The following is a 16,944-nucleotide window of genomic DNA, read 5'->3' on the forward strand; positions in this document are numbered from 1 at the left end:
TTGACAGATCGCAGTGTACTCGGGTGTCACGTGACGGTGACGTCAGTCGCCCTGCGTTACTGTGCGCCACTGATGCAGGGGGATCCATCATGGCGTCGATGCAGGTGAGATCACAGCTGACATCTAGCTCTGTTCAATCTATAAATCAAGCCTTGATCAGCTACCGAGTGTATCGTCTCTGATAGTGTATATGGTGTTTTATAGATAGGCCTAATAAGGCGATCGAATTGTGGTGTGTTATTTGTTAAGTAATAACTTGTCCTCATCGAGGTGCCTGAGCTGTCAGGGTGAGATTATCGGTGCTTTAAAAGCAACAGCTGGCGATGAAGATTCACAGAAACAGTCAATATAATAGATAGAATAAATATTGCATTTCTCAAAATATTCTTTCTTTTCCCATGGCGTTAAACCTTGATTTCTCCACTTATTTTATACAACATTGCAAGGTTGCTGAGGAAACCATGGGATGTTTGAATTTACATTTTTCGTACCTAATGTTGTACTTTATATATTTAACTGTATCCCCCATAAACGAATGAAATACGTAAGTTTTTTTAGGACTGTAGAAACATGTTAGCTTTTTATATTTGCTTATGAATACAGACTTCAGAAGGAACATTTAGGTTTAAATGGGTCAGTCACAACACAGGTGGTGTCTTAAAACTTAGTGAGATGCCCACAAACAACTTTTTTTTCTGTTATTTATCTATACATTTTTATAATAGAACAATAACATGTTTAGACGTTGCATGTATGGAAAGTTGCACTGTATCTTTAAAAATGACTATATAAAATAATTGTAAAAAATACAAAGTAGCAAAGGTTTTTGAGAAAATGTACTGCAAAAATAAGTATAATAACATATGTAAAAGAAAATGACAGTAGTAGTCACAAATACATAAGGGGCTATTGAGGTAAACAGCTACTTTGACATCATATGGGCAGAATGCAGCCAGTCTTTTAAGGATGCCAGCTGAAATATTTCAGTGCTGTAGTGATTCAAAAACAATGATGAAGACTCTGGTATATATTCTATAGATAGTTCCTAGATATGATTTTCTTTTTCATTTCTTTTCCTTCAATTTGTTCTCTCTTATTCTCAACAGAAGAGATTACAGAAGGAACTGCTAGCCTTGCAGAATGATCCGCCTCCTGGAATGACTTTGAATGAGAAGAGTGTACAGAACACCATCACACAGTAAGAACTTCACTTCCTGACTCAATATTTAATCTTATACCAATGTGTGTAATTACTGTCTACTTACTGACATACTGTTTTTCCACTATTATGAGAAACCTGTGAGAGTGCAATATGGCTCATATTTTCTTCTGTATATATAGTTTGTCATTATATTGTATTTTGTCATATATACTGTGTGTGTGTGTGTGTGTATATATATATATATATATATATATATATATATATATATATATATACACACTGTGTATACAGTACTGTGCAAATGTTTTAGGCACTTTTGAAAAATGTTGCATAGTGAGGATGTCTTAAAAAATAATGAAATAAATAGTTTTCAATTATCAATTAATGTCATACAAAGTCCAGTAAACATAAAAAAGCTAAATCAATATTCGGTGTGACCACCTTTGCCTTTAAAACAGCACCAATTCTCCTAGGTACTCCTGGACCCAGTTTTTCTTGGTTGTTGGCAGATAGGATGTTCCAAGCTTCTTGGAGAATTCGCCACAGATCTTCTGTCTATTTAGGCTGTCTCAATTGCTTCTGTCTCTTTATGCAATCTCAGACAGACACGATGTTCAGTGGGGGGCTTTGTGGGGGCCATGACATCTGTTGCAGGGCTCCCTGTTCTTCTATTCTAATATTTTCTATTTGCAAAAGGAATATTTGGGAGCCTAAAATGTATATATCCTATTGACACCCTAAAGCTGAAGATATAAATAACCATCTTAAGACAAATGCTTTTGTGAAGCATCTTATGTGCCTAAGACTTTTGCACAGTACTGTACATTGACTTGTCATTTGAAGTATGATACATACAATGTCTGACATTGTAAGAATTCATGGGCTGGGTTGTATCGATTGCTCTTACATACATAAATTAATATTTTTAGATTTTTAGATTATGCTAAAAATGTCCTCAGGTCTGAAAAACCTGACAAAAAGTGTTTGTCACAGTTTTCGTTTGTCGTAACTTGTAAGGCTGCCTCAGTTTATCACCTGCCCAATCAATGTATAGTATGTCTGCTCAGTCTAATAAAAAATGAAAGAGTTAAGCTGTCAGCATGATAGGGTAGTATTGCTGTAACATACCTTACTGGCCTATTTTTGGCCTGTGTATGTAAGAATGTGTCTAGAAATATCTGTTTGACTATGGAAAATATCCCTAGAAAAAAACAGGGCAAGAATGTTGTGAATAACTATAAAGGATTATCAACTGAATCTGAATATTCGCTACATTGTATAACCACTCTTATGCTCAGTGTCATGATTGATACATTTTTCATTGACATTACATCAGAAGTTGGAAAACAGAAGTGATTACTATTGTCTTCTCAAATATATTTTTCTCATTCTCTGCATGGCAGTGATGAAAATAAACAGTTGACGTAATTGCTCGGTTTGACAGAGCTGAGTTTTGACAAATCTAGCCTTACGGCCATGTTATAATGGGATAAACTTAAAAGCAAAATTCAGCCAAAATGAAAACTGTCATCATTTATTTACCCTTATGTTGTTCCAAACCTTATAATTTTCTCTGCTCAGTGGAAAACCAAAAGGAGATGTTAGGCAGAATGTCAGGCACAATGTTAGGGACTTACATTCTCAGTCCCCATTCACTTTATATTTGTGGGAAAGAGCAGCCCGATCAACATTTATACATTTCTCTTGTGTTCCACAGAAAGGCATAAGGAAAGAAAGTCATATGTATTTGGAACAACATAAATAAATGATGATACTGATAGAATTACATTTTTGGGGAGAACTGTCCCTTTAAGATGTATCTGAACAGTTCATGCTGTTCTTTTTCACATATTTTAGCGTCTTTTCTGTCATCTGAAGGAATATTATGAAGTAAAGCAGAATAGTCTCACATGCAAACTAAGGCAGAAACATGAGCTCTTCTGCAGACGCAGCACTGATAGTCCAATATTTCCGCTCCATCTCTGGAACATTCTCTATTTTCTGAAAACAAACTGCTGCTGTAGATATGTGATAATGTTGTGGCAGGAAAATGGCATTGCTGATGTCACTTTGTCTAATTGTGGAATGCTGCAAGAGTTGCATATTTGTTTTGTATTCGAGCCAGACTGATTTCTTCACATGAACTGGGAGAACTTTGTGGTAACTTGTATTGTTAGGGCAGAGATTTCACATTTGGGTTTTAGGTTTTAAAATGGAAGTTTTAGTCATTTGCAGACCCAGATGGAATCTGCATTGTCTGCCCTGATTTAGGGGGGGAAATGTGTGTAATTAGCCTACTTGGAATGGATTTAAATATGGTGAAATGTGTGCTACACTCTTTTTGGTATCCAGTATTGGTAGCTGATCAAAATCCAGTTCATCTAAATATTTAAAGCTGAAGTTCTGTATGTAATTTCTGCACCACCAAACGGAATTGCAAAAAAACCTTTGTTTTCACAACAGTTTTCTGAATATGCCCCTTGTCTGCTGTTGGTCAAACAAAGCGATATTAAAATGGCTCTGTTTGTTTTGAGGGACCCGCCCCAACAACGTGACTCAACCAATGGCATGAGTTGGGGCAGGTCCCTCAAAACAAACAGAGCCATTTTCAAAGTGCCAATTTAGAAAATTAACCTATGAATGGCTTACTTATAGTTGTGTCTGCATATTAAGCTGGGATAGGAGAAATTATTATTACACAGAAGAAGTTACATACGTAAGCTTTAATAAATGATAATGCAATTCTGTGTAAATCTCTGGGGTTCTGCAGACACGGAATTAGAGGAGGACACACAAGGACTGGAACACACAAGCACACAGTGACAAATCCCATTGAGTCAATGTATTTCTGTCGAGTCAGGAAAATCACCTCACCTCATTCTTTCTCACTGACTGTTGAGTACTTTTATGCTACTAGGAAAAGGTCAACTTGCTCTCCATTGGTTAGCTGTTCCCCAAATGGCTAAAAATTGACTGGATTATCCCAGAGCGCTCGATTCAGGGATTGGTCATGCTAAAGAGTTTGACCCCTTATGTGGTGCCTCTTCCTATACAAGCTTTATTCATACTTAGTTCTGGAAATGTTATGCTTGTCTTGTCTTTTATCACCATTGCTGTAGTCTTGCCACTTTTTGTCCCTCTCCTTGAATGAAAACGAAACTCTACTGATTGGTTGCGTGGAAATTGTCATAGCAAAGAGAGTGTTCATTGTAAAGCCATGTTTGTACTTTCCAGCCCTCCAAGCTTCATAAAAGTCCAGTTTTTTTTCACTATTGCACTTGTTGGTAATTTTTATGGAGCTTCTAAATAGGAAGGTGGTTAGTTTAAGAGACTATTCAGTCAATCAAAAAGCAACATTAGTAATGGCTTTCTGTTTGTGTTTACAGATGGATTGTGGATATGGAAGGAGCCCCTGGTACTCTCTATGAGGGGGAGAAATTTCAGCTTCTTTTTAAATTTAGTAGTCGTTATCCCTTTGACTCACCTCAGGTAGGTAACAGTGCTTTCTGTGTAGTAGAACTAGAAATTATTTAGTCAATTGAAGCTAAATAATTAAATTAAAGACCCCATGAAATCAAAATGTCTATGTTTGTTAGCTTTGAGGCCATATATATTGTATGTGAATATACCCTTAAAAGGTGACAAAATTAACTTTCAGCATACAGGTGCATCTCAATAAATTAGAATGTCGTGGAAAAGTTCATTTATTTCAGTAATTCAACTCAAATTGTGAAACTTGTTTATTAAATAAATTCAGTGCACACAGACTGAAGTAGTTTAAGTCTTTGGTTCTTTTAATTGTGATGATTTTGGCTCACATTTAACAAAAACCCACCAATTCACTATCTCAAAAAATTAGAATATGGTGACATGCCAATCAGCTAATCAACTCAAAACACCTGCAAAGGTTTCCTGAGCCTTCAAAATGGTCTCTCAGTTTGGTTCACTAGGCTACACAATCATGGGGAAGACTGCTGATCTGACAGTTGTCCAGAAGACAATCATTGACACCCTTCACAAGGAGGGTAAGCCGCAAACATTCATTGCCAAAGAAGCTGGCTGTTCACAGAGTGCTGTATCCAAGCATGTTAACAGAAAGTTGAGTGGAAGGAAAAAGTGTGGAAGAAAAAGATGCACAACCAACTGAGAGAACCGCAGCCTTATGAGGATTGTCAAGCAAAATCGATTCAAGAATTTGGGTGAACTTCACAAGGAATGGACTGAGGCTGGGGTCAAGGCATCAAGAGCCACCACACACAGACGTGTCAAGGAATTTGGCTACAGTTGTCGTATTCCTCTTGTTAAGCCACTCCTGAACCACAGACAACGTCAGAGGCATCTTACCTGGGCTAAGGAGAAGAAGAACTGGACTGTTGCCCAGTGGTCCAAAGTCCTCTTTTCAGATGAGAGCAAGTTTTGTATTTAATTTGGAAACCAAGGTCCTAGAGTCTGGAGGAAGGGTGGAGAAGCTCATAGCCCAAGTTGCTTGAAGTCCAGTGTTAAGTTTCCACAGTCTGTGATGATTTGGGGTGCAATGTCATCTGCTGGTGTTGGTCCATTGTGTTTTTTGAAAACCAAAGTCACTGCACCCGTTTACCAAGAAATTTTGGAGCACTTCATGCTTCCTTCTGCTGATCAGCTTTTTAAAGATGCTGATTTCATTTTCCAGCAGGATTTGGCACCTGCCCACACTGCCAAAAGCACCAAAAGTTGGTTAAATGACCATGGTGTTGGTGTGCTTGACTGGCCAGCAAACTCACCAGACCTGAACCCCATAGAGAATCTATGGGGTATTGTCAAGAGGAAAATGAGAAACAAGAGACCAAAAAATGCAGATGAGCTGAAGGCCACTGTCAAAGAAACCTGGGCTTCCATACCACCTCAGCAGTGCCACAAACTGATCACCTCCATGCCACGCCGAATTGAGGCAGTAATTAAAGCAAAAGGAGCCCCTATCAAGTATTGAGTACATATACAGTAAATGAACATACTTTCCAGAAGGCCAACAATTCACTAAAAATGTTTTTTTTTATTGGTCTTATGATGTATTCTAATTTTTTGAGATAGTGAATTGGTGGGTTTTTGTTAAATGTGAGCCAAAATCATCACAATTGAAAGAACCAAAGACTTAAACTACTTCAGTCTGTGTGCATTGAATTTATTTAATACACGAGTTTCACAATTTGAGTTGAATTGCTGAAGTAAATGAACTTTTCCACGACATTCTAATTTATTGAGATGCACCTGTATATATGCGTTTAAAATGTACAGGCATTCTTTCCGGGGGAACAGACCAAAAATATTGATCTCTCATCTTCTGTGTATACCAATTCTTTTTTTCAATACAATGCTCTCTAGAATTACAAAAAAACACCCCACACCGTCTGCCTATGACTTGCATTTAGCAAATCAAGGTTCTTGGACAAGACATAAACTAAAGTCTATGGGCTATTTAAAATAAATATCAAAAATATTTTATTCTACATATCCCAACCTACACCGATCAGCCACAACATTAAAACCACCTGCCTAATATCGTGTAGGTCCCCCTCGTGCTGCCAGAACAGCTCTGACCCGTCGAAGCATGGACTCCAAAAGACCTCTGAAGGTGTCCTGTGGTATCTCGCACCAAGATGTTAGCAGCAGACTCTTTAAGTCCTGTAAATTGCGAGCTGGGTCCTCCATGGATCGGACTTGTTAGTCCAGCACATCCCATAGATGCTCAATCTGATTGAGGTCAGGGGAATTTGGAGGCCAAGTCAACACCATGAACTCTTTGTCATGTTCCTCAAATCATTCCTGAACAATTTTTGCAGTGTGGCAGGGTGCATTATCCTGCTGAAAGAGGCCACTGCCATCAGGGAATACTGTTGCCATGAAGGGGTGTACGTGGTCTACAACAATCTTTAGGTAGGTTGTACGTGTCAAAGTAACATCCACATGAATGCCAGGACCAAAGGTTTCCCAGCAGAACATTGCCCAGAGCATCACACTGCCTCTGCCGGCCTGCCCTCTTCCCATGGTGCATCCTGCTGCCATCTCTTTCCCAGATAAACTACGCACATGCACACGGCCGACCACATGATCTAAAAGAAAATGTGTTTCATCAGACCAGGCCAACTTCTTCCATTGCTCCATGGTCCAGTTATGATGCTGACATACCCATTGTAGGCGCTTTTGGCGGTGGACAGGGGTCAGCATGGGCACTCTGACCGGTTTGTGGCTACGCATCTCCATATGCAGCAAGCTGCAATGCACCACTGCAGTGTGTTCTGACACCTTTCTATCATGGCCAGCATTAAGTTTTTCAGCAGTTTGTGCTACAGTAGCTCTTCTGTGGGAGTGGACCAGACAGGATAACCTTCGCTCCTCAAGCGCATCAATGAGCCTTGGGCGCCCATGACCCTGTTGCCGGTTCACTGGTTGTCTTTCCTTGGACCACTTTTGGTAGGTACTAACCACTGCACAAGACCTGCTGTTTTGGAGATGCTCTGACCCAGTCGTCTAGCCATCACAATTTGGCCCTTGTCAGAGTCGCTCATATCCTTACGCTTGCCCATTTTTTCCTGCTTCCAACACATGAAACTCAAGAACTGACTGTTCACTTGCTGCCTAATATATCCCACCCCTTGACATGTGCCATTGTAATGAGATAATAAATGTTATTCTCTTCACCTCTCAGTGGTTTTAATGTTATGGCTGATCAGTGTAATTTCCTTTCAACATGTCAACATAGGAAAAGAAAACTGCAGCCATTTCATGGGATCTTTATTAAAATATTATTTATTTATTTATTATGTAATTGTCTCAGACAACATAGACAACCTTTACTAAATGGGGTAAAAAGCTATTTCTTTAATCGCATTAAACAAAAGTGTTTGCTGAATGTTGAAGAATTGTTCCTCAAATACTGTATATTTTGAATCAAACAATTACTAAATAGGCCTACATTCACCTTTACTGTAACACTTGGCTATTTCAAATAATTAGTAAAAGAGACAACTACAGTCTTAACTGTGCCCTAATCTTTTCTTACGGTACCACTACCTGTGCCACTGAGCCCAAATGCACCTGCATGGGATCAATTTGCACAAGGGCACTTTTGAACTTGTAGTGTGAAGCTTTAGAGGCCACATTTAAGGGGATTAGATCCAATCGTGTTTTACATATCATATTTGGAGCTGCCCTAGTGGAGTTTGTGTGCGTTAAGTGCATTTAATCGGAAGTGAGGCACAGGCTGTATTTTTTCCCTCTGAGTGAGAGTGCCCAATGCCCAAGTCCGGCTCTGGCGCTGGCCTGTCATTTAAACTGCTGTCTCTGTCTCCACCTCCTAATCTAGCGGCTTCATGCCAATTGTGAGGACTAAGCACTGGCTTATACTGAAGTCTCTTTTTTTCTGTATTAATGAGGGAATGTGGTATTGTTCCAAAAGACTACTTTTCCCCAGTTCCTCCAATTCAGCTCAGTGTAGGAGTGTTTTTGTTCTGATTGATGCTAAATACCATACTTGTCTGAAAGAGATGAAAATACTTATGTGTATGCACGTATTCTGTTTTGGCAGGTAATGTTCACAGGAGACAACATACCTGTCCATCCTCACATTTATAGCAATGGCCACATCTGCCTGTCCATCTTAACAGAGGACTGGTCACCGGCTCTTTCAGTGCAATCTGTCTGCCTTAGCATTATTAGCATGCTGTCTAGCTGCAAAGAGAAGGTAAGTGTCTCACACTACAATGATTGTTCTCTTGTGGTTAAAAAAATCAGTCAAAATGGCAGATGGGCATTTGGTTACTTCCGATGAATGTACACTTCCGATGAATGTAAAAGTGGTTAAGGTGCACTAAGATATATATACATATACTGTATATATATATATATATATATATATATATATATATATATATATACATACACTATATGGCCAAAAGTTTGTGGACACCATATTTGCTTGATGAACATTTGATTTCAAAACCTTAGGCATCAATTTCCCCCTTTGATGTAATAACAGCTTCCACTCTTTTGGGAAGGCTTTCCACTATACTGTATGTAGTAACATGGCTGCAGGGATTTGCTCTCATTCAGACACAAGGCTATCAGTGAGGTCAGGAACTGATGTTGTTCGATGGGGCCTGACTTACAGTTGCTGTTCCAGTTCACCCCAAAAGTGATCAGTGGGGTTCAGGTCTGGGCTTTGTGCAGGCCAGTCAATTTCTTCCACGTCAGACACAGTAAACCATTTCTTTATGGACCTCACTTTGTTCACAGGGGCATTGTCATGTCGGAACAGAAAAGGGCTATCCCCAAACAGTTGCCACAAATTTGGAAGCACACAAAGCCCAAGACATTACATAAAGAAACATTAAGATTTTTCTTTACTGGATTTAATGGAGTAACCAAATTCGTTAATTAGAAGGGGGTGTCCACAAACTTTTGGCCATATAGTGTGTGTGTGTATATATATATATATATATAATTCTATTTTTTTTGCTAATTACTTTTAAACAGAAAGAAATAGTAGCATTAGAAATAGTAATAAGAGAGAAACATTTTTGAAAAATGAGTACATTTACGTCCACAATCTGACAACGCAAGAAACCGTGTTTACGTGCGATATGAAATCATCGGTTTATTTTCAGCTTTTGATGTCAAGACGTAAACAGTCATGCACACAATAATTGCGTACACTGGTAAAAACATTGATAAAGGAATGGGTAAAAATGTATGTGGGCCGAACAGTTTTCGCTTAAACTGTTTTTGACCTTATTATACATGTTGTTGGCTTTTTAAACATAATAATGATTACATTTCACACTTACTTAAGTTGAAGACTCTAGTCATACCAGTCTTGGAGAAAAAGCTACTTTATTTTACCTATGATGCTTGCCACACATTCATGGCGCACATTCAGCTCTACCATGTTGAGATCAAATGACCAGCCGAATATGACTTGCTTTTCTCAATAATCGCTTGTAATTGGAGGCTTTCACTCTCAGAATAAATTAATCATGGCTGACTGCAAATAGAGCTTTTTTTGTTCTCCCCAATTTGGCATGTCCAATTCCCAATGCGCTCTAGGTCCTTGTGGTGGCGTAGAGACTCGCCTCAATCCGGGTGGCGGAGGACGAATCTCAGTTGCCTCCGCATCTGAGACAGTCAATCCGCGCATCTTTTCACGTAGCTTGTTGAGTGCGTTACCGCGGAGACCTAGCGCGTTTGGAGGCTTCACACTATTCTCCGCGGCATCCACACACAATTCACCACGTGCCCCACCGAGAGCGATAATCACATTATAGTGACCACAAGGAGGTTAACCCAATGTGACTCTACCCACCCTAGCAACCGGGCCAATTGGTTGCTTAGGAAGCCTGACTGGAGACTCTCAGCATGCTCTGGATTCGAACTTGTGACTCCAGGTGTGGTAGACAGCGTCTTTACTCAAATAGCGCATTTCTACAATATAATCGGTAACTGGGAATGTCTGGTTTTGCGTGTTGCTGCATCTATGCCGCTTGGTGTCAGTGCAACATAAACACTATAAAAATATTTAAATGTTCATCAATATATAAATAAAAAGACAAATATTAAATGAGTGCACCTTTAAAATATTTTCAAGATATTGCTAGGTAGAGAGTTCTAATATGGAACACATTAGACTTAATTTTCAATGGCCCACTCCCAATAACCATTTTTAATTTATGGCCATTGTCAAAGCAAATACCTTGGCAATCCATAAATCTCTTTAAATTCTGTATAAAGCTGCAGCTTTGTTATACAGCAGAAAGTCTGTCAGTGTGAAAGCTCAAGGCATGCCTGCTGCTGCTTTGCATATTCATTACAGGTACAAGATGTGTGAAACAGTTCTTACATTAGTAAGACATTACCTGCTTCACTCAGCCATATCTGGTGCCTCTGAAAACCAATGGCTTACTAATTACACAATTCGCATAAACATGTCATAGCGCTGACTTTTTATAATTGACAGTTTCTGACCTTATGAGACAGGAAAGGAAGACAGAGTTGTCAGCTGAACCTGAAAAATTAATCATCTTTTTCACTGGGGGGCCTGGGTAGCTCAGCAAGTAAAGACGCTGACTACTACACCTGGAGTCGCAAGTTCGAATCCAGGGCATGCTGAGTGACTCCAGTCAGGCTTCCTAAGCGGCCGGTTGCTAGGGTGGGTAGAGTCACATTGGGTTAACCTGCTTGTCGTCGCTATAATGTGGTTCTCGCTCTCAGTGGGGTGCATGGTGAGTTGTGCGTGGATGCCGCGGAGAATAGCGTGAAGCCTCCACACACGCTAGGTCTTCGCGGTAACACGCTCAACAAGCCACATGATAAGATGCGCGGATTGACGGTCTCAGACGTGGAGGCAACTCCTCTGCCACCACGAGGACTTAGAGCACATTGGGCATGCCAAATTGGGGAGAAAATCCCCCCCAAAAAAATCATCTTTTTCACTTACACACCATTTAAAACTTATTATAGATGGTCAAACACTACAGTGCTCTTTGAATGTCGGCTAAATAATAGTTTTATGAAAGTTACATGATATCTATGGCAGTTAATTTAGTGGTGCCCCTTAAAGGAGTATTTCACCCCAAAATGAAAATTCTGTCATTTACTCACCCTCATGTTGTTCCAAACATGTTTGAAATTTTTGTTATTCCATGGATCACAAATGGAGATGTTAAACAGAATGTTAGTCTCAGTCATCATTTACTTTCATTGCATCTTGTTTCCATATAATGTCAGTGAATGGCGACTGAGACTAACATTTGCCTAACATCTCCTTTGGTGTTCCACGGAAGCACATGGTACATGTTTTGCACTACCACATCTGTGACAAAAAATCTAGTTATTAATAGTCATGAATATTTGTGTTGAATTTTTTAAACATCAGCCCCCAAAAAGTTTATTTGAATTACTATTATTTTGTTTTTTACAGAGACGGCCTCCTGATAACTCCTTTTATGTACGGACGTGTAATAAAAATCCAAAGAAGACAAAGTGGTGGTATCATGGTGAGAACTGATATAAACTCAGCAAAAAATTATATGTCCTCTCACTTTCAACTGCTTTTATTTTCAGCAAACTTAACATGTGTAAATATTTGAATGAACATAAAAAGATTCAACAACTAAGACATAAACTGAACAAGTTTCACAGACATGTGACTAACAGAAATGGAATAATGTGTTCCTGACCAAGGGGGGAGGGGGGTCAAAAGTAACAGTCAGTATCTGGTGTGGCCACCAGCTGCATTAAGTACAGCAGTGCAACTCCTCCTTATGGACTGCACCAGATTTGCCAGTTCTTGCTGTGAGATGTTACCCCACTCTTCCACTTGCAAGTTCCCGGACATTTCTGGGGGGAATGGCCCTAGCCCTCACCCTCCGATCCAACAGGTCCCAGACGTGCTCAATGGGACTGAGGTCTGGGCTCTTCGCTGGCCATGGCAGAATACTGACATTCCTGTCTTGCAGGAATTCACGCACAAAACGAGCAGTATGGCTGGTGGTATTGTCATGCTGGAGGGTCATGTCAGGATGAGCCTGCAGGAAGGGTACCACATGAGGGAGGAGGATGTCTTCCCTGTAATGCACAGTGATGAGATTGCCTGCAGTGACAACAAGCTCAGTCCGATGATGCTGTGATACACCGCCCCAGACCATGACGGACCCTCCACCTCCAAATCGATCCCGCTCCAGAGTACAGGCCTCGGTGTAACGCTCATTCTTTCGACGATAAACGTGAGTCCGACCATCACCCCTGGTGAGACAAAACCGCGAGTCGTCAGTGAAGAGCACTTTTTGCCAGTCCTGTCTGGTCCAGCGAAGGTGGGTTTGTGCCCATAGGCGACATTGTTGCCGGTGATGTCTGGTACGGACCTGCCTTACAACAGGCCTACAAGCCCTCAGTCCAGCCTCTCTCAGCCTATTGCGGACAGTCTGAGCACTGATGGAGGGATTGTGCGTTCCTGGTGTAACTCGGGCAGTTGTTGTTGCCATCCTGTACCTGTCCCGCAGGTGTGATATTCGGATGTACCGATCCTGTGCAGGTGTTGTTACACGTGGTCTGCCACTGTGAGGATGATCAGCTGTCCTTCCTGTCTCCCTGTAGCGCTGTCTTAGGCGTCTCACAGTACAGACATTGCAATTTATTGCCCTGGCCACATCTGCAGTCCTCATGCCTCCATGCAACATGCCTAAGGCACATTCATGCAGATGAGCAGGGACACTGGGCATCTTTCTTTTGGTGTTTTTCAGAGTCAGTAGAAAGGTCTCTTTAGTGTCCTAAGTTTTTATAACTGTGACCTTAATTGTCTACCATCTGTAAGCTGTTAGTGTCTTAATGACCGTTCCACAGGTGCATGTTCATTAATTGTTTATGGTTCATTGAACAAGCATGGAAAACATTGTTTAAACCCTTTACAATAAAGATCTGTAAAGTTATATGGATTTTTACAAAATTATCTTTAAAATACAGTGTCCTGAAAAAGGGACGTTTCTTTTTTTACTGAGTTTATAAGTTTGCAATAAATATAACATATATTACATTTTCTTTTTAGTGGACGTTTACATTTAATTTTTTTTTATTTTTTATTTTTTTATTTTTTTACAGATGATACCTGTTAATATGAACTTTCTAGAACTGGACGAAAGAAGTCCTACTGACCTATTAAAGCACTTTTTAAAAAAATCATATGGTCTCTGAACTTCAACCTTGGACACAAAACACAAGAATGGACTCAGACCACAAACATGGGAGAGGATCTCAACTGCATAGCCCATAGCCAGTTGGATGCATGTTTGGGAAAAAGATGATGAAGAGTGGAAAATTTATTTTAAAGTGGATGGAATTAGACCCATCATGGGTTAGTGTGGAGAAAATTAAAATTAAGATTTATCCAAGAAGGAACTCTTCGTAGTGAGATGATTTCTGTCTTGGACCACAAGTGTTCATCTTAGTTTTTTACCGCTGGTAAGTTTTAAGGTCCAAGTGTCTTGTGCAATAACAATGAAAGGTGCATAGCTGGGCCAACAATGACAAATCAAAATCAATATGTTGAGAATTAAGAAATCTAAAACTATTTCCCCTCTGAAATCCCTTTGCTTTCCTCTTTCTTTTATTGTAACTGAAATGATATGCACTGTGAAATGATTCAAGATATGTTCATGCAGACATGCAGTTCTACGGAAATAGTGCACCACTTCGGGGGGTAGGATTTCTGATGCTTCACTGTAAATATTTAATTTAAGAATGGTACTTTTTTTTGTTATCTCATTCATCTTTTTTAAGTTCTGACATCATGGCAAATGGTTACATAAGTCATGCTGTTAGGGCTAAATGTGTCCTCTTGAGCATCCAAACAACAAAGCACTCATATTTACCTCTACTTAGTCAAATGGTGTCATCCCTTTGTTCCATAGATTTGCCTTTGGCAGATTACATCAAAGGTTACCCAATATATTGAATGTGGGCAAGAACTTTCTGTGTTGTGTTCTGTTTTATTTGTATGATATGTTTAATATTGAGCTCTCAACTCAAATCTCTTTTAAACTTCAATTTTAAAACAATTTTCTTCAACGTTATCCCTTTCTTGCACTCTTTTCACTCTTTAAATTATTTTTGTCGTGCTTTTATTATTTGGTACACGTTATGAAAAAGAGTTGAAAAATGGCAGTATGTTTGGGATTGTATGTCTTTTTTTTTTATTCTGGGTAATTATTTTGTTCTATGTAACCTCAGCTGATATGGAAGTCATTGTGATTTATACATTCTACAAGGTAAAAATTGAGAGTTGATTCTCCTGGCTCAGGTAATTTTTTCAAGAACAAAACAACCCATCTTTAAATATTGCTAAAAAGATGTATTTTCCATTTAATTAGCTTATATTTTCTTCAAAAGGGCTGTTACATAGTTTGGGGGGGCATGATCAAAAGAAAAAAAATCCAGTGAAATATACAATACTTACTTTATATGTCAGATTTGATGCATCTGTATAGCTATTAAAATTATAGATTACTTGGCAGCATGGTCTATATTTAGATACATTTGATAATAATTGAGTCATCTGCACTTTTTTCCCTCAAAATTATAATTTTTTCTCCTAATGACTGTCACTAGGGTCAAAGATTCTTTGGTTACTTATATTTTGTGTTTGCTGGGATAAAAAAAGCCCCCACAAGATATTCTGTCCCCAACAATTGTATATGTTTGATGTTCTGTCTCTAGTTGGTAACGTGTGATTTCACACTGTTAATTAACTTCATACACTCCAAATATGTATTTCTTAGCAATCCATTCAGACGTACTTGAATATTCAGAGCTTGGTTGGCTTGTCTCCTTTTCCATTGTCTGTGGTACAGTGTACTTAGACTTCCAAGTGAATGTGTTTGTGTAGGAAAAAATGGAGATGGCCATAGCTTCCCTTCTGCACACAATATATATAATGTTAAACATATAATTGTCATTAATACTGAAAGAATATGTGTACAAACTGCAACAGGGCTAAAACGAATGTGTGATTGGTGGCTGAGAATAATTGTGACACCTGTCATCATGAGAGGAAGTCAATAAGTGTAGACTTGTTTTTTTTTTTTTTGTTAAAGAATGGTTCTATTTAAATTTTGGTTTGCAAGTTGTAACGAAAATTAATCAAAGGTGAGGTTTTGTTTTTCTAACTTTTTTTTTTTTTTTTTTTGGTATGTAGAAATTATGTAATTTGTGCCTGTTAATTTAAGGAATAAAAACAGGTTTTGAGTCAGTGTTATTACTTTACACATTGCATGACCACATGACTAAGAACTGGTGTGCTGCATTTAAAGAATTAAAGGTATGGGAAAATCATATTTGCATCTACAAAAGAGTATTTTAGACAATTTGTGATGCCTTAAAAAAAATTGCCATAAATAGTTGAAGACGCACTCAGTAACTTTGTTTGTATCATCTTACAGTGACACCTAGTGGTGTGGATGCTGCATCTTTCAAAATCAATAGTTTTCAGTTACAGATGCCATTATAAAAATTCTCTGTTCACAATCAGCCATGATTAATTTAATCTAAGAGTGACAGTGTCCAATAACAAGACAGATACTAAGATTAAGCCAGTAGTATTTGGCTGGTCATGTGATTTTAAAATGGCAGCCCCCATGAGTGCGCCCCTGCCCCATGTAGAATAAAACAGCTTTTACAAGGTTACTGGTATGACAAGAGTCCTCATCTCATGTGAGTGCTCATGATTTCACATTTTAAAAATTACAATTCATTTCTTTTGGAGTAAAACTTGTTTAATGAGAAAAAAATGACTGAGTGCACCTTTAATAATGATGGTGATACATTTGTTTGTTTTTTGTTTTGTTTTTTTGCACAATGCAAACACTAAAAACTCAATATTCAATAAATCAAATGGATACCTGAATCTTGAATAATAATTTCAGAGTAGAAGTTGAAGAGACTATTTATCCATATACTGTTTTTTCTGCCAATAAACACAAATATAATAGCATGATAATTTTTGTATATAATGAACATTTACACATTTAGTAATGCTTTTTATTTTTATTTACACATCCCATAAACAAAGAACAGTGATCACTGTATTAATGGAAATACATGAGGGAAAAAGGTCAAAGTATCAGAAAAAAATATGGATATAATATATATATATATATATATATATATATATATATATATATATATATATATAAAGATAAAGTTAAAATTTATGCAAAATATGCACAAAATAAATAAGAGAAATGCTCAATAAGTTAGAAAAA

General features: G+C 38.5%; 1 protein-coding gene across 2 annotated transcripts; it reads left to right on the forward strand.

The window, feature by feature from the left end:
- The first annotated feature begins 58 nt into the window (after positions 1-58).
- On the forward strand, positions 59-16,492 carry LOC127434332 (ubiquitin-conjugating enzyme E2 W). Of its 2 annotated transcripts, none has more exons than XM_051686991.1 (6): positions 59-104; positions 1,107-1,198; positions 4,549-4,651; positions 8,724-8,879; positions 12,111-12,186; positions 12,649-16,492. In XM_051686991.1, exons 1-6 carry the CDS (start codon positions 90-92, stop codon positions 12,771-12,773), a joined length of 567 nt encoding a protein of 188 aa, XP_051542951.1. In that variant the 5' UTR covers positions 59-89; the 3' UTR covers positions 12,774-16,492. The 2 variants fall into 2 exon arrangements, with proteins under 2 accessions (XP_051542951.1, XP_051542952.1); XM_051686992.1 differs by having other exon boundaries at positions 13,787-16,488.
- The last annotated feature ends 452 nt before the right edge of the window (positions 16,493-16,944 follow it).

This window comes from Myxocyprinus asiaticus, chromosome 44 (assembly GCF_019703515.2).
Source record: "Myxocyprinus asiaticus isolate MX2 ecotype Aquarium Trade chromosome 44, UBuf_Myxa_2, whole genome shotgun sequence".
NCBI classification, from domain to species: domain Eukaryota; kingdom Metazoa; phylum Chordata; class Actinopteri; order Cypriniformes; family Catostomidae; genus Myxocyprinus; species Myxocyprinus asiaticus.